Source organism: Pempheris klunzingeri, chromosome 22 (assembly GCF_042242105.1).
Source record: "Pempheris klunzingeri isolate RE-2024b chromosome 22, fPemKlu1.hap1, whole genome shotgun sequence".
Lineage (NCBI taxonomy): Eukaryota > Metazoa > Chordata > Actinopteri > Acropomatiformes > Pempheridae > Pempheris > Pempheris klunzingeri.
Window position 1 is genome coordinate 11403884 of NC_092033.1, and position 18359 is coordinate 11422242.

The 18359-nt window shown below is 40.0% G+C and overlaps 2 protein-coding genes across 3 annotated transcripts; one reads left to right on the plus strand and one right to left on the minus strand.

Annotated features, from left to right (window-relative positions):
* The first annotated feature begins 2175 nt into the window (after nucleotides 1-2175).
* Nucleotides 2176-5325, plus strand: guca1aa (guanylate cyclase activator 1Aa). The gene is made up of 4 exons (XM_070853810.1): nucleotides 2176-2373; nucleotides 4046-4195; nucleotides 4285-4375; nucleotides 5198-5325. The coding sequence occupies exons 1-4, from the start codon at nucleotides 2176-2178 to the stop codon at nucleotides 5323-5325; spliced, it is 567 nt and encodes a 188-aa protein (XP_070709911.1).
* A 2201-nt stretch (nucleotides 5326-7526) lies between these two features.
* On the minus strand, nucleotides 7527-17166 carry orc5 (origin recognition complex, subunit 5). 2 transcript variants are annotated; one of them, XM_070854046.1, is made up of 14 exons: nucleotides 16838-17166; nucleotides 16304-16396; nucleotides 15344-15529; nucleotides 14899-14973; nucleotides 12423-12534; nucleotides 11956-12086; nucleotides 11815-11863; nucleotides 10945-11035; nucleotides 10777-10832; nucleotides 10416-10528; nucleotides 9712-9759; nucleotides 9505-9615; nucleotides 7880-7992; nucleotides 7527-7763 (listed from the first exon to the last, which is right to left on the minus strand). In XM_070854046.1, the coding sequence occupies exons 1-14, from the start codon at nucleotides 16949-16951 to the stop codon at nucleotides 7718-7720; spliced, it is 1338 nt and encodes a 445-aa protein (XP_070710147.1). In that variant the 5' UTR covers nucleotides 16952-17166; the 3' UTR covers nucleotides 7527-7717. The 2 variants fall into 2 exon arrangements, with proteins under 2 accessions (XP_070710147.1, XP_070710148.1); XM_070854047.1 differs by lacking the exon at nucleotides 7880-7992.
* Nucleotides 17167-18359: the final 1193 nt, after the last annotated feature.

Below are 18359 nucleotides of genomic sequence, written 5' to 3' on the forward strand. Positions count from 1 at the left end.
GGGCAGGCAGCTGGGGAGGAGTCTGCTGCTGCTGGCTCACTACACCACAGTGTTTGTGGCCTTCGTGGGGCGCACCGTGCAGTGGATGGTGGAGGCTGTGAAGTGGACCAGCCTGTTTGCACGCTACACGGTGTCAGTGTTTGACTCCATCTACAGACATCTGCACTGGGGGAAGAGGAAAAGTGCCGCTGGTGGTGCCAGAGAGATCTGCCCGAGCCCTGACATGGAGCCACAGTGACTTCATGTTTATTACAACTTTACTTAAAGGTGTCATCTAAGACAGGAAGCCAAATCAAGACAACAACAAAGACTGCAACTGAATCTGAAGGAGTGAACTTTTGTAAATGTGAAGTGTTGATGATGCTGGACAAAGAATGAAAATGAGGCCTTACTGAAGTCAGAAAAAATATAGCTTTTTACTTTTTTAAGCTCTTAAAACATAGCTATTTGTTACATGGTCCTATTAGTGTTGTGGGTATTCAGTGTTTTGATATTGTCAGGAAAAGCTCTTCCACAAAGTTGGAAACTATATATCAGGCTATTTGTGAAACACAATGGGAAAACTCTTGTTGCTGCCATTCATCAGTTATACCTGCTAATATGACTGTTAATGCAAATGTGTTGCAGGGTAATGCAAACTAGAGCAAAAATATGTAGGAAGCATACATACTGTATGCTTCGTCTGTATGATATTATTGCACTACAGCAGAATTAGGAAAGGATTTTTGATTTAAAGCTTCGTGAGCAACTCATCATGACATATGACATCAACAGCCAAACTTTGTTTTTTTTGTTTTGTTTTTTTACATCCGTGCCTGTCTGAAGCATATACACTATTTCATTTTGCTGTAACTTCTGTTATTTTATTGGCCAGTTACCTGTGGAGATTCTGCTTCCTGTGGTTTTCCTGTGATAGATGGAAAGTGATACTGTTTTATGGCCAAAAAGCACCACGAACACTAATGCTGAATGTATTCCAGAAGCAACTAATATGAATTTAACGTTTCCTGGAATGTCAATGTGGGAAGTGAAATGTTGGTTTTACTAAACCATTTACTAAAGAAGTTATTATTTTTACTTTTGTATTAATACATATATTTTAAATGCTAGCACATTTAGACTATAGTTTAAGACTGACACATATATATATATCTATGTTATGTGTCTTTTTATCACTAATAAAACATTAACAAGTTGTTAGAATGCACTTTTGGAAGCATTTATCGCACTCATAACTAACACAATACTGCTTTCAAATATGATTATAAGATACTGTAGTAAAAATAAAGGCACCACATTTAGGAAATGAGACTTAGACATGGTTGAATTATTATTTTCCTTGTTTGTGGTATTGGCACTAAGATCAAAAAGCTTTTTTATGTTATGTTTTTATGTTAGTTTCAGTGACTGAAACTGTAAATGTTCCAACTGGCTGAAAATGTTGAAGTTTCTGTATCAATCCGCCTTCTGGGCTCTAAACTGTGGCATCCAAATAAAAGGATCTACCAAATACTGACCTGCAGTCTTTTTTATTTGTAGAATTAAACAGTTAATCCTCTAATCCTCTTTGTTGTGTAAAATGTCAGAAGTTTGACCAACAATGATCCAACACTGATCAGTATCTAATAATGAATAAAGGCTATATCAGAGGGGGGGACGTTTTTGTCACAAGTGCATTTTGCTGATAATACTTCTATACTTTTAATTAAGTGGAGTATTTTTACACTGTGGTGTTGGTACATTTATTTAAATAAAGGATCTGAGTACTTGTGCTGTACTTCAGTTCAGAAGCATGACTCGATGGATGTCCTTTCTCTGCACGTGAGGGATGAAAGCTGTCTTGTGTTTGTCAGCAGTTCTCAGGGTAAATATGACAGGATGGAACAGCCAACCTGGACTCTTAATGGGCCGATTAAACTGATCATCTGCAGGTTTGCATGGATTACAGCCGGAGATTAGAACCAAGGAGGACACAGAGGGGAGTGCACTGTCTCATCCCCCAAACACAGACGGCTACAAAAGGCCCCCACCAGCCAGTACTCTCACCCTAAGTCCCATCGTTGTGTGACTGTGAAGAGGGATAACCTCCGCTTCACAGTAGACCAATTGGGCTGAGAGGTTTGTGCACCAGCTGCAGAAGACTTGCCTATTCACGCACCTTAGTGTCACACAGAGATGGGTAACTCGACAGGAAGCACCGTGGACGACCTGCAGGCGGTGGAGATGCACCTCTGGTACAAGAAGTTCATGACTGAGTGTCCCTCAGGTCAGCTCACCCTGCACGAGTTCAAGCAGTTCTTCGGGCTGCGAGGGCTGGACCCCGAGGCCAACGCCTACATAGAACAGATGTTCCGCACGTTTGACATGAACAAGGTAAGATACCGCATTGATTAAACTAGGTTAAATTAATCCATCTGAACTGTTTATGTCAAACTGAAGTAAAGACAGAGTCCCATAACTCCCATAATTTCAGACACTTGGTTAGAACCTCTCTTCTTAACCTAACTGTGGGGCTCATAGAAGTACTACAAAACCATCCTTGTAAATTAAAAAAGTATCCACAACATGTCTACAAATGCATATTACATTTGATGTGTTTGGAAAGGATGATTTTTGTTATATTTTTATTATATTATTATTTAAAGATTATGTTCATCACATTTATATTTACAAATAAGGATGCAGCTACTGATAGTTTTATCATCAATTAATCTTTTAAATCATTTTTTTCAGTCAGTTATTTGGTCTATAAAATAGTGCCCATACAGTCTAAACTGTTACCCTGACTTTGCCTATTTTGTCTGACAAAGCGTCTAAAATGCAAAACCAATTCATGTACAGGGATATAAAACCCAAAAAAGTATGTATCTGTATCTGTATCTGTGTGTTTCTTTGTGTTTGAAAGTTTGGAAAATGCAGAATTTTAAGTCACGTGTTCAACATACTCTTTATCATCTGATGATTCACCAACACAATCACTCACGTCGAACAAAAATCTTTTAATATTTGAAATGAACCATCCTGTCATCTTCTCTGTTGGCCGTGTGACAACATGCAGTGATCGCTCTGGGTATAAAGGAATGCTGTAAACTTGCAATTCCATAGTAAACATTGCATATAGTAACTATTTTGATGTGATGATAAAGACTTTGAGTGTCTGGAAATCTTTAGTTTAGGTACCTTTAAAGTGCTTGAAAAGTGCTTGAATTTTAGAGTAATATGCAACTATTTAACAGGCAATGTTTTGGGAAACAGATTAGCGTAGCAGCTAATAATTATTTTCATAGCTGAATACTTATTCCACAAAGTGTAGTGTGAACATAGTGAAAAAAGCCCATCACAGCCTAAGGTGAGCTTCTGTTCAACTAATAGTCCAAAATTCAAAGAAAGAAAAATAAATTCTTCGATATATTAAAGCGATTAATCTCTGCAAATCGACTAATCGGCTAATAGTGTCAATGAAAATATCTGAGTAAGATGACGATGGTCTGCTGCTTGACCTTTGTTGTGGTTGTGAGGGCCGGAGCGGGAAAGATTTCTTAAAATTAAACTGAGAGACACGCATCACTCAGGAAGACATGTTCACTCAAACGTACAAGCAACGCAGTGACCTTCCGGCAACGCTCTAGCAAACCCGTCTGACCCTCACACTTAAAGTAAGAGTGTCTCGGAGCGTACGTCGGGGTCATCACAGGATGTGCCTGTCTGAGAAGCTGTAAATCTATATTTAGTCTCCCCCAGAGCACACAAAAGGCGGCGGTAATCTTTATGCATGATTTAAACTGTGAGATTATCTGAGAGACAATGCTTTGATGCTAAGATTGTTGCCTGTGTTCAGACAGTCCCTGGAGATAATCCCCCACCCTGGCGCGTCTCATGTCTCACAGATAGCTTTTGGAGTTTAGAGGAAGGGGATCTCTTTCAACTGAGGGATGAAATGGATGATTCATACCCTTGACTTGCCAAAAATAGGTTAATAATATGTAGATGGTCATGCATAATAAATTTACTGTTTTGGTCCCATCTCCTGTCTTGCGTTTTGCAGGACGGCTACATAGACTTCATGGAGTATGTGGCCGCTCTCAGTCTGGTCATGCGAGGAAAGATGGAGCACAAGCTGCGCTGGTATTTCAAACTTTATGATGTGGATGGCAACGGCTGCATTGACCGACATGAGCTCCTCAACATCATAAAGGTATAAATTCTATCACGCGCCTGCAACACTGTACTTTCTTGCAAGTCAAGGCCTCAATGTGGAAGACTGACTTTATTCTGTTCCCGCAGGCCATTCGTGCCATCAACGGGAATGAAAGTCAGGACACTCCTGAGGATTTCACTAACCGCGTCTTTGACAGGATTGATATAAATGGAGATGGTGAGTGTGTTCTGCTAATATATACAGAGACACAGAGGTGTAGGAAGAAATTGGTCATGGGGGGGGTCAGTGCTTAGATATTTATTAGCCCCATGCAGTGTTCAAATAAGAAATGCTGCGAGGTGCTGTGAATCCTGAAACCTTTAACAAAAGATGCTATTTCAACCTAAAGGTGAAGCTCCACTGAATTTACACATTAAAGTCTGTTTAAAGTTGTTAAAGCCTTTTGTAGCCTCAGAGAGGTTCTGATGAAATAAAATCTGATGAACGTCTGCTGGGTGGGAGTTTGAAAACTGTGAGAGTTTTTGTGTCTGGGCTGCATTGGTTGCTGCTAGCATAGCACGCTTGAATCCTCAACCAAGGGGTCAGGTTGTATTGTGGGTAATTTATGCACCAGATTTTGACTCGAATAACTGAAATAAAACTAGCTAGCTAACGTCAACGTTCAAGTGAAGTTTTATATTGCGTGAGGTTAGCTAGTCATTGTGGAAGCCCATTTCTACCAATGTGATGAAAACATTGGCAGAATTGGCCTTCCGTACATCACCCCAAATCACATTTGGTAGGATACATTTAAGTAACTGCCCCTGAGAATAATTTTATGCTTTACAGGAAGAGACAGGAGAGATTTTCTGAGTTGACACATATTAAACTGGAGATTAATTAATAATTAACATGGGGTTAGCACTTTTTTTTACGTGTCTGTAAACTGTCTATCTTGAGTCAGGCAGTGTTTTCATGTGGAAGTGCAAAGGTAAACCTGTGGTGTGCTCTTTCAAAACTGAACTGCAAAAATTGAATACAGTCTATCCCTCTCTACAGGTGAGCTCTCCTTGGAGGAGTTTGTGGCCGGCGCTCGCAGTGATGACGATTTCATGGAGGTGATGATGAAAAGTCTGGACCTCTCCCACATTGTGGCCATGATCCACAACAGGAGGCACAGCGTTTAGGCCGTGCCCAGTCCGACTACCTCATTCTCACTCATGATTTAACCCCAGAGCTCCAGTGCGGCGCCTCTGGTAAAAAAATAAAAAATCATTTATAGACTGAGATGTCTATTAAGATTAAATCCAGTTTAATGTAATGGCAGGATACTTGCACATGCTGATATTTTTTATTTTTAATCTCTAAAAGAGTGACACACATGCACTTTAAATGCATTTGGATGACTCAGTCAACCTTTACAAACTGACCATTGTCCTTGTTTAATGTGTCTGAGCTCTCCCAAGGCCACAAGGGATGATCTGTCAGATGGTCCACTTACCCACAGATACCTCGCGGGATAAAAGAGGGCAATAGCGGAGTAGAGTGGCAATTACATGCACTCAGTGCTCTCCAATTTTTTTTTTTTTTTTGGGGTCTGAGTTCCTCTGCATCAAATTACTCAAGTCTCTGTTTACCCGTCCTTGCCTGTGGGGTTCACAGGGGGAACCTGCGACTCTGCAGAGTGTTTAACATCCATGCTAATTTGATTACGTCAAAGTAACACGGGGGCAGGTAAACCTTTATGAAGAGATTTAGTTGTGTGCAGATGCAATTCTCAAACGCTGACCTTTTTTTTATGTTTTTAACCTTTTTTAACTTTTAAAATAAAGTTGAAGCAAACACTGGCTTGTGGTTTTGTCAGTTTGTGTGTGGGTGTTTCTTTGGCACAATGGTTTGCTGCCTGTTCAGCATAAATCCAGATATGGATTACCAGTTCAACTGTTCAAAGATGGCACACTGTGTTTTTTCCAGTTTATTTGATCTGTGGTGGATGCCACGTAATAGCCAAGCCAAGTCATATTCATGTACTTGTCTGAGCATACAATACAAAAGTCCACTGTGTAATGGTTTTATTCGATGTACGTGATAGAAGTGTGTTGCAGGTGTTGCAGCTTGTACACAACAAATGCTCAGCTTCAGTCTGTTGAGTCAGCGTCATTCAGGCTTATTTTAACATACAGCAACACATTGTGCAGTAACTCAAATTATGGCTGGATCACGGCTCATTTAAGACCCAATTTAACAGTTATAAACAGTATATAAATACTAATAAATGGTTTATGACACTAAAATGCAGATATAAGGACATTTGTAAGTGCCCATGTACAGTATATGTCAACAAGTCTACTGGGGTGAGACATTTTATATCATTATAACTGCATTTTACTATATTTTACTAAATAATATCTTCCATGACATGTTTATACATGCTGTGCTACTATAGTTGACAAATATATTAACACGTATATGCTTACAACTACATTATAGGATACCATTTATTAAATGTTTCTATACTGTTTATCAATGCTAAATAGTGGAGGTTTAAATAATGTTCCTGTCTTGTATGGTTCAGTGGTTTCCAGCCTGGTGAATCTGATTAACACAACAGGAATGCAGAAAAAAACTCACATTTCTGCTACACAAAATTCCTTCCATTTTCTTTCAGTATTTCCTCTAATGTTTGAACTCATTTCCTTGTGAACTGCAGGCTAATTATAGATAAGACATTCCTTTATTAGTCTGACAGTGGGGAATTCATAATTTAATAATTTTATCCATAAAACAGCATTAAATGTCTAAAATTATCCTATTTTTATTTATTTATTTTTTCTTTTTATCCTTCCTATTTTAAGAAAATTAGGGGAAAATGCCTTCAACTGGTCACAGCTGATGACACACACGATCAACTATGAGTCACATGTTGACTTTGGTTTGTTTTAAGGGTTCACAAGCTGTAAAACAAGCCAACCACTGCTCTGGTTTACTGTTCAAAGGTTAAAAGAGGAGTAGAGCCAAATCTAGGGCGCAGACTTTTTTAGAAAATAACTCTCAGCAGAAGCTTGTGAATTGTCTCCATTTTAGTATCAGTGTCCTGTAACTTCAGTTCACAACCTCACTCAACACATAACCAAAGGCGGCACATTACGGAAACAAAATCCCCCCTTTGAGCGAGGATGATGATTCACCTGGATGGTGCCAAGTTTGCTCTATTTCAACATGGCATCATATTCATCCTTTAGCAGGATGAACTACATTATATACTGGCCCTCTTTGTATAATAATATAAGAAGAAAAGAAACCTCAATTACAATATAAAACAATTATAAAGCGAAATTGCCAATATGGCATTTATTTCATACAAATGAAAATATTTCACATAGACAGTCATAAGTGAATTAAGAGAAAAACAAGCTCATTCATCAACCACAAGGTGGCAGCGACATAATTGGATTAATTTTCTTCCACAAAATTCTCTCCAGTCTGAGATCCTGATTTTACCAAATGCTTGTCCTTTAGTGTATGAATCCCTCTTTGGTGTACTGTCAGTGTCTCATCTCTCCTTTATTCACAGCAGGCTCACAGGAAGTCATACAGGTACCTCACAATTTCAAAATTCACCGTCCTGGAAGATAAATCACACCAAGCACGTTCTCAGTGAAGAAACAATCAAAAGTCAATTCCCTTGAATAATTCTGCTGTCAGTTTCAGTCAAGTGTATCAGTCGACATGCGCACACACCTGGCTATGGCACAGATGAAGTCCATAGACACAGAACATTTGTACTTCGGGGCATCGAGCTGGTCGTCATGACTGACCTGAGTCAAGAGCTGTAAGGTCACCAGAGAGGAGATCTAAATGGAGAGTAGAGGGAAACTGAAATGACTCTCCGTTCCACTTCTTTAAACACAGCTTTTCCACACTTTGATGCAGAGGCACTAAATAATGAGAGCCAGTTGCACAGATATGGGTCGAGCCTCATTTCCTAAAACCATTTCATGCTCAGGGCCATAAATAGATCGGCATTTGGCCACAGATTGCAAAACTCATGACCATATGGGTAGAAAACTATCATCTGAGACACTGCAGCCATACAGCTTGATTTAACATGAAATAGTATGTCATTTGCACCTGGAATGGGAAAACCGTTAATGTAAAGGCCCCTAATTATTAGATTTGCTTCTCTGGCAAATGGGGAAAAGCATGAAATTAAATTATTGCTATATTCTGTAGGAGACACTTTACAGACCCATGAGACTTCTGACAGACAACTTTGGGAGTCATAATCATGGAAAGAGATTACAAACACTACAGGACTAAATGAAGGGCAAACTTAAACCACTACAGAGCTCATTCTAACTACTATGAGACTATGAGAAGCATGTATAAAGACAGATAGTGAAATATTTCACTGCTGGAAAGATAAACATAGTAGTCTATGCAGTAGGAAGTTGCAAAATATATATTTTTTATATTGGTGCTACGTGATGTAATGGTTGAAAACCTACAACAACCAGAATGCACTGCACTGCTATCCTCACCGGCTGGCGGTGCTTGACCCTCAGCTGTGGCGGCCTCCTCCTCCCCCTCCTCCCCCATAAAGCTGAAATTCCTCCATATGGTATCTGGCTCATATGAATAGCCAAAAATGTCTGACTCCAGCATTAAACTAGTGAAATGGTTTTCTTACGGAGGGCAGGAGAAAATGTGGAAGTACAATCTTTAGCTTCAACGACAGCCCTGGAGTGCGTCATCATGTGTACTTTTGTTGGCAAATGAGCAGAGAGCTCTGGGTGCAGGCTCCAGGGAGGAAAGTTAAACATTGTTCATTTGCATTACAACCCGCTTTGTAATGATCCAAAACCAGTTGTAAATTGGCAAACTATCCCTTTACGGAGGTTTATAAATTACTATTGTTTTGGATGGATAAGCTAACAAACACATACATCTGTATTTGCCTTTTATTTAACTAGTCATCACAAACTGTCCCCATCATCCACAGATAAAGGCCTTGCCCAGGACTAATTTTACCTCTCAAAACAGCCAAAGTCATTAGGATTTATCCTCTGGGAACAACTGATGTGTGTACAACATTTCATGGCAATCCAAATGTTGCCCCCAGAGCCATGCCACTTGTATGGTTATAAAACCATAAGAAACTCCTAAGATGCCAAATAAGTGGCAAAATGTGAAATTGTGACAAGTGAACAATTAGCACAATGTCTGTTTCATCGTTGGAGCTTCTTTTTGTTAGTGTGCTGATCATTTCACTGCATCTCTGCACTGTATTGTGAATGTTAAGTGAAAGCAGATAAACACGCAAATGCACACGTGAGGTGAGTAAATGTGACTAACTGGACTCTGACCTGGGAGAAGATGCTGGCAGTGGGGGCGACTCGGCTGTCCACCACACTGTAGAAAATGGCGAGCAGGCGGTCCAGGGGAAACGGCTTTGGCCCCAGAAGGTGGTTACTTGTCTAGAAAAGTGACAGGACATATTGACATTATATAAAGAGGCTGTGAGAAAAAATGAATAGAGATGATCAAAGCCAGTGTTATGTTAAGATGATCACCTTTTCATTCTTCTTCATGAACTTTGTTTTCCTTATTTTACCGTGGTGCTGTCAGGTGGAAACAGAGGGACTCAAATCAAACTCATTAATTCACACAAACCAAGACAATTTAATTTACATTTACAATCACAACATGAGACATCCCCTGCACTTAGACCAGAGGGACACAAAAATATCAATCTCAAAGATCAATAAGACAAAGGTCCCTTCTTTATCGTCAGTCGTGCAGGCAGCCATCAGTTTGATGTTCGTTGGACTGACAATGACGCATATATTTCAATCCATTCCTCTTTGAATTGCTGATTTTCATTGTTTCGTGAGATCAAAGCTACTAGCTTACTGCTGACTAGGCTCGCTGCGCTGTCTTCTGTCAATCTGTGCTGTCAATTTGAGTTTACCAGTCTGCGTTCTCCACGCTTGTATAGATGAAGTTTGAAAAAAACTGAGCTCTAACCGCGTCTGCCACCTTTTGTTGTCATGAGGATGATGGGTCGCTAACTCTGCAGTCACACAGGCAGTGGAGCAAAGAAAAGTAGAATTTGCTCAGAGTCTGGAAACAGTTGTGGTTCGGTATAGATCCAAAACAGAGTCCGGACTTTGATGATGGCTGCCTTTTACACCTTTGACCATTAATTCAAATACCAAACTACATGATTACACCAGGCGATTCCCTGGTGTAATCTTTGAAGATAAAATTCCTCTACCTTTAGGAAGAAGCGTTTATCTGTACGTGCAGGGTTGTAGGATGCTAGGTAGGCAGCAATCAACAGGAACTTGGAGTAATAAGGCAGTTCAACATGAGTGTGAGCAGATAAACCTTAAGGGACATAAATAAAATGAGTCAGATGTACAGTCATTCATGTGTGATGTTCACTGCAATTATTTTTGGTGTGATACACTGATATGCTGTTACAAGTCATTTACTGCACAGGAAAAAAACAGAAATCGCAATTTTAGCATGAATCCACAGTGTCACTGCACCTTATCAGCGGTTTTACAGTTTAACATCTGCTCTGCTATCGTGTTACGTCACTAAGTGCAACAGCGCTCAGTGTGTGTTGGTACCTCTCAAAGCTCCGGCCTCCTTCTCCTCCATTTGCTGCATCTGCTCCCACTGAAGACTGAAGGGAGAAAAAAGAAGATGCACAATGAGAACAAACCACAGCAAACAAGCTGAATTACTTGAGTTAGATTGAATGTGGCATGGCTCCTGAGAATTCAGAAATCACAGACCTGGACACTTCTCGCAGGTAAACAGTCTGCATGGCTTTCTTCAAATGAGGCTCAATGTTTCTCCACAGCTTGTGTGTGTCAGTCTCTTTCACTGAAGACATAAAATAGAGTAATTACTGAATGAGCCACAGTTCTACTGTGGCATCCAATGAGTCCAAGTCAGCTTATAAAAAGAAGAAATGCAAAGAAGGTGCAGAAAAGGTCTATGGAAAAAAAATCATAAAAGATGCACTGGATGGATCGATCAGTCATGTGAAAGGTGTCCTGTGTAGTGATGAACCCACAGAGGATCATCATCTGATGCTGCAGGTCCCCCAGCTCATTGTTTGGTTTTACAGCTAACTCCACACAGCACAGCAGCCAAAAAAAGGTGATTAAGTGACTGTACTCTACCTGCCAAGCACCAAATGGCACACACAGTTAGCTACTAGCCAATGAAAGTCTAACACCTCGCGGCTAAAGATCCAGATATTTTTGTCACACCAGACCATTTTCCCTCTCTCCATCACAGAGAATAAAAGAAAGTAAGCACAGTGGATCTCCTATTCACTCTGGAAAACAGGGATGAATGCTAATGTTGCTAATTGTCTAAGTGGATGTGCAAATAGGCAAATGCTTGCTAACACATTCACCTCAACTATATGGCGATAATAAGTCAGTGTTTATAGGTCGCTCTGCTTCCTCCAAGTGGCCAAAAAAAATCCATTACTGCAGCTTTGAAGAAATAAATATTGAAAAGTTTAAAAAGTTTAAAAAGCTGAGGGGCATTGCAAAATGACAGAAGGATCTCTTCACATGAAAGCATGAAATAAGGTATTTTTAAATATTGATCAGCTGTCACATCAATGAATACGCCTCTCTGTGCTTTACCTTTTCCTTCTGCCAACGGCTCACAGAACTTTGGAAAGTTGAGGGCAGCCTAGTTGAAAAGAGGAAAAAAGAGAAAGCAATGATGAAACACCGACAGAAAACCTGAACAGTGAAATCTTGACTGACTTGTGTGTCTCTAACCAGGTGTCGCAGCTCTCTGAGGTCCCGACAGACCGAGTAAAAGACTCCCAGCAGGATGTTGATATAGGAGGAGTAAAACTCTGGTGAATATGAAGGATGTCTGTCCTGGGACAGAATCTGCTGCAACTCACCTACAAAGAGATGAACAGACAGAGGGAAACACTTTAAAAAAAACACGGTCACTTTACTCAAACAAAAAACAGATATAGAGATAACATAACATAAAGAGCAATGTCTCTCCATAACCATATAGAGATTTTCACATATTCACTGCCCAGAGAGAGCTGACTTTATACAGTGGTGTTTTACAATGCAATATTCCTCCACAGTCGCTGAAGTGTTGGAACAAAATCACAGGTACAAATCTCACATCTCACAACGCATCCGCCAAGTGTGCGTCATAATTATGCAGTGTGGTGGGAGTTATTCATGTCACTGGCTGACGGAGCGTGTGTGAACAATTATACCTTTACTGTAGTCTGGGAAATGGAGCAGAAGGGGCTCGAAACAGCCAGTATTTGGTCTGAACTTGTCCCAGACGATTTCACTGAGCAGGATGACGGTAACGTTGTCCTCGACCTGAAAAAGACACGTGTGCAAATGTGTCATATGACAGTGGTTTCTGTACAAGTGAGCTCAGTTTACAGGTCAGCGAGAGTCTCCACGGCTGCAGCCACTGATAGCTCTCAGAGTTTATGTTTTTTATGTTTTGTGTATATTATTCAGTTCTAAATTGATAAACTGTCTAAGGGAAATTCAACCTGCAACAATTTTCAAAGTCGATTAGTCATTCAATTAATTCATTATACAAAAAAGCTAAATGTTTCCACGTTTCAGCTTTTCAAATATGGGGATCTGGTGCTTTCCACTAGTTAACTTTAAACTGAATTTAACTTTAGATTGGGATCGAGGCTTTTATCATAAATGGACCAAAATCCATTTATAAACAATAAGACACCAATGATCTACGGTTATACAGCATGGGCCACATTGGAAACACTGGAAATTACATGTGACACTATAGCAATGTACACTCCCCTCCAAAAGTATTGGAACAGTGAGGCCAGTTCCTTTATTTTTGCTGTAGACTGAAAACATTTGGGTTTGACATCAAAAGATGAATATGAGACAAGAGATCAACATTTCAGCTTTTATTTCCAGGTATTTACATCTGGATCTGATACACAACTTAGAAGATAGCACTATTTGTAACGGAACACCAAATTTTTAGGCGAGCAAAAGTATTGTAACAGATAGACTTACGATAGATTAACGTGAAAAGACTTAATATTTAGTTGCAAATCCTTTGCTTGCAATAACTGCATCAAGCCTGTGACCCACTGACATCACCAAACTTTTGCATTCTGCTTTTGTGATGCTTTTCCAGGCTTTCACCGCAGCCTCTTTCAGTTGTGGTTTGTTTTGGGGGGTCTCTCCCTTCAGTCTGCTCTTTAGCAGGTAAAATGCATGCTCTATAGGGTTGAAGTCTGGAGATTGACTTGGCCAGTCTAAAACCTCCCACTTATTGCCCCTGATGAACTCCTTTGTTGTTTTGGCAGTGTGTTTTGAATCATTATCTTGCTGCACCATGAAGGATCATCCCAATCAGTTTGGTTGCATCTTTCTTTAAATTGGCAGACAAAATGTCTCTGTAGACTTCTGAGCTCATTTTGCTGCTGCCATCATGTGTTACATCATCAATGAAGATGAATGAGCCCGTCCCAGAAGAAGCCATGCAAGCCCAAGCCATGACATTACCTCCACTGTGTTTCACAGATGAGCTTGTATGTTTGGGATCATGAGCAGATCCTCTCTTTCTCCAAACTTTAGCCTTTCCATCACTTTGGTAAAGGTTCATCTTTGTCTCATCAGTACATAAAACTTTGTCCCAGAATTTTTAGGCTTGTCTCTCATTCCAAATGGTTGTACTGGCTATGGCCAATGTTTGTGCAATGACTCTGATTGATTTTCCATCTTCTCTCAGCTTCACAATTGCTTGTTTTTCACCCATGGACAGCTCTCTGGTTTTCTTGTTGGTTACGCCTCTAACTATAAATGCAGTCTGCACAAATCTGAAACTGAACGTAGACATTCAGCGCTATTTATTGTTTGAATAATCAATGTAACAGGACACACCAGGACAACAAAACACACCTGTCAGTCACATGTTCCAATACTTTTGCTCACATGAAAAATGGGTGGGTTCAAACAAAAGGTGCTATCTTCTAAGTTGTGTATCAGATCCAGATGTAAATACCTGGAAATAAAAGCTGAAATGTTGATCTCTTGTCTCATATTCATCTTTTGATGTCAAACCCAAATGTTTTCAGTCTACAGCAAAAATAAAGGAATTGGCCTCACTGTTCCAATACTTTTGGAGGGGAGTGTACTTTAACATTTTTAGTGCTACAGCAATGGCTCATGTAACCTTAAATTAAAATGACCCCAATGCGTTAAGCCCAGTGGGATGTAGGATCTTAAATTTGAGAAAAAGAGAGCACTGGTAACAAATTGGTACTCAATATTAACGAATACCTTGACATGAGGTATTCTGAAATCATTATCTAGAGAGAAAGTTGGGTTGGTGCACATCCCTGTGCAACATGTAAGGGATCATGAGGTATCATGTTGACACAACAGATCCTGATCCAACAAGATCTGCTGTTTGGCAAGGTACATCGAGTCGGGAAGAAATAGCTTTGTTAGAACCACTCCACACCACAATATTATTAATCTACACAGTAAGTCGTGTCTCTGTCTTTAATTACGATGCTGTGAGCAGCTGCCATCCTTCCTAACAGTATTATGAAAGAGCTCCTCACACTCAGCTCAAGGTCACTCGTTACAAAAGAAGCTCTTCCAGTCCCTCTTCATCATCCAGGGCAACAACAACAAAGTGGCTCACTTGATAGATAACACAAACAGCCTGCTGCACTCTCTCACCAATTCCTGAAGGCGCAGGAGGGCCGGGAGGAGATTGGCATCAGTGTCTCTCAGAAGCTCTGCCTTCTCCATCACCTGAAAAATAAACATTTGATCTTATTTTGTAACATTCATATTCAATAAACTACTAAATGGCTGTTTTATCATGCCACATTACTGTTTTATACGCTGTGAGCTCACTTTCAAATATATATAAATGATGAAGCCAAAATACTAGATTAAACCTGTTCCCGCGCTGGCTGAAAATCACACTTATTTTCTCCAGGCTAATGCATCTGGAGCTTTGTTTAGCTTCTATTTGCATGTGTTATCACTACTAATCATGTTATCATACAAACATTTAAGTGACACATCCAAAGAATGAATGATTTGACATGCCACGGATTATAGTATTTGCCAAGTGAGGAGTGATTTTCTGGCTGGGCGTAAAGAGCACGGCACTCACAATGTATCGCGTCTGCTTGGCAGGAGACTGGGAGTGCTGCTGCCTGTAGATGCGTACAAAGTCAGACAGGGAGGGACTGCGGGGGAGCAGCGAGGCAGCATCACAGCCAAAGAAGGACAGCAGCACTTGTTCAAACAGCAGCGCAACAGAAACACATTCGACACAGCTGACTGTGGCGTGAGGAAGCTGTGGAGAGGAGGAGGGAGACACATGATCAGTTTGATATCTGGGTTGGCTCACATTACATTACCTGATTTGTACTTAATATAATAAAAGGAATGGGAAGTAAATAGAACTTAAGTTATAAAGCTGCAGCAGTTAGTCACTTGGTCAATTGGTAAATAAATGACCAGCTGTTTTGATAATCAATTAATTATTTCTGTAATTTTTCCAGTTTCTCAAATGAAAGGATCTGCTGCATTTGTGTCTTATTTGACAGTAAACTGAACATCAATCAATCAATCAATCAATCTTTATTTATATAGCGCCAATTCACAACAGCGTTATCTCAAGACGCTTTACATGAAGAGCAGGTAAATATAAGCCTACACACACTGAAAGTACACACACAAAGCTTTGTGTCCCCCGAGAAAGGAGAGTTCTCTGAAATGGAAAAAAATATTGATGGAATCAAGCTGCCAAGCAAAGTTTTTTGTATTGTCAGTCAAACATAATATTTCCATAGACGAAGCGCTCTTTTAGTGGTCTGATGAAGGAAGCTCAGTATGATTCAAGTCAGCGTCTGTTACTTTGAGGTTTATAAGCTTTAAGTAGTCAGTGAGTCAAACTGCTTCATGTTAAGCAAACACTGACACAAACAGTTTTTCCTTTAGCAAACTTCTTGTCTGAGACAACAGTGCAGAACATGAAATTATTTCTCATCTCAACCCGTACATACACACAGACAAACACTACTCTGCCCCGAAGGGTCCCTTAACTTACATCGAATGTCACTCTCACCTCAAGTTCCCTGAGCAAAACTTGCATCACATGACTCTTTCCTGAAGCCCGATGACCATAGATGAAGATGGAGGGGTAGCTGTATTGCTGTGGCTGTAAGGACAAATTCAGTGCTTTATTACTCAAAATAATTATTACATTTCATTATGACAAATAACAATCTGAACAAACAGTCTCTTCCACTATTGGCTTTTATTACCATGTTGCTATCCATTGCTGTTGTCAGTAATTAACTTTAATGCTAATGCCCCTCACTAAAGACATTATTTGATGTCTCATAAAGAGAGCATAACAAACTAATCTCAATGTTTCTTTGTCAATCAATACCCTAAAGAAACGTATCATTATTTTCAATCTGTTGACTTACAATACTCAACATGAAGAAATATGATTTTAGTGCAGTACAAGAGAGCAATATTAAGTATGATGTACTTGAACTTTCTGAACACTTAAATAGATCCATGTAGCTCTACACAGGACGCTAACTGAGGCTAAGTGCTAGCGGTGCTCCACCAGCCTACAGTAGTTACCCACCTGTCCCATTACCGACAGCAGCATCCCCGCCTGGAGCTCCCTGCAGGGCAGCTGCTCTGCGACCCTCCGCAGCCTCTCCTGCTCATATCCTGGATGCTGTAGCAGCGCTGCCATCTTCGGACTGATGAACCACAACACCAACACACACAGTCTGTGGGTGTGTGGGTGTGTGTGTATCACACTGTGATGAGGTGACTCTGGTTGTAGCGTTAGCTTAACGGTTACACTGACAGCACACTCACGAGACCTCGGGCGTCCAGTCAAAACACGAACAAAACGAGGAAAACTGTGGAAAACTAGTGTCTGTGAACACGACAGGGTGCCATGGGAGGAACCATACCTGAAAATAAAGCGTGAAGTAAACTTAAAATGTAGTGAAAAGGAAAGTTGGAGGCTCTAACAAACACTCAAGCGATGACACTCGGAGAAAATTCGCGCGCGCCTTTGGATTACGTCAAATGACGTCAGTTACCAGCCAATCAGAAATCCTAAAAGAATCATGGGTAATGAAGTTTTTATCTCCAAAACTCATAAAAACGTTAAAATAAAGGGAGATAATCAATTAAAAGTAAAATATTATCGACATTTGGATTGAATATTGCCCTCTAAGCTGCCTCCAAAATGCTTTATATACTTTTTCAACATACATCTTTGCATATTAAGATATTTTATAATTCCATGAGATTAGGAAACCATCTGCAGAAGAGAGCTGAACTGACCATGTGGTGAGATAACTTTTATCTGTTAAATTAAGATATCTATTTATTTGACAAGATAATCGACAAGTATTATATCATAAATTATGAACATTATAAATGAGAATTACAAATGATACATTGATTTAGCTTTTTACGCACATTTAATTGGAGAATATATTGAGAGCTCATAATTAATGATAATAGCAACACTACTACAACAACTACTACAAATGATAATAATAATGATAACAACAACAACAACAATAATAGTTATTATTATTAGAATAATAATGACTGTTGTTGAATGGATACATTTGTGTGATTTGATTATTGGTGCGTTCATGAAGTGTTAAAGTAGCGCATTAAATTGCGGTCTAACAGCTGCACTGCTGTTGTTTTTCTCCATTGTGCACAATTGTGTCTGTTTAAGATTTCGCGCGTGCTACTGGAATAACACGTCAGACAGGGATTAAAGGATGTGGGTTGGCCCTGTGATATCCGAGGCTATCCTCCAACTCTGTTTCAATAGGATCTCAGCTGCGGTTGTCGGTCTGTCGGCGTCGAGCTCAGACGGACCATTTCAGCGAGATCTCACACAGTGAATCAGAGGCGGAGCAGTTTGTCGGAATAACAGTGTTGGCCACGACTCAGGTGGGGACATCTTTTAAATAAATATGAGGACAAATGCAGGATAAATCTGCAGGCTTCTGAACGGAGGACGGATTCCTGGAGCTTGTGTGTGTGTGTGTGGTTTTTTTTTCCCGGAGCGCACGTTTCGTTTTTGCAGAGTGATGAATGAAGATCAGCGGAAAACACAAGAAGAG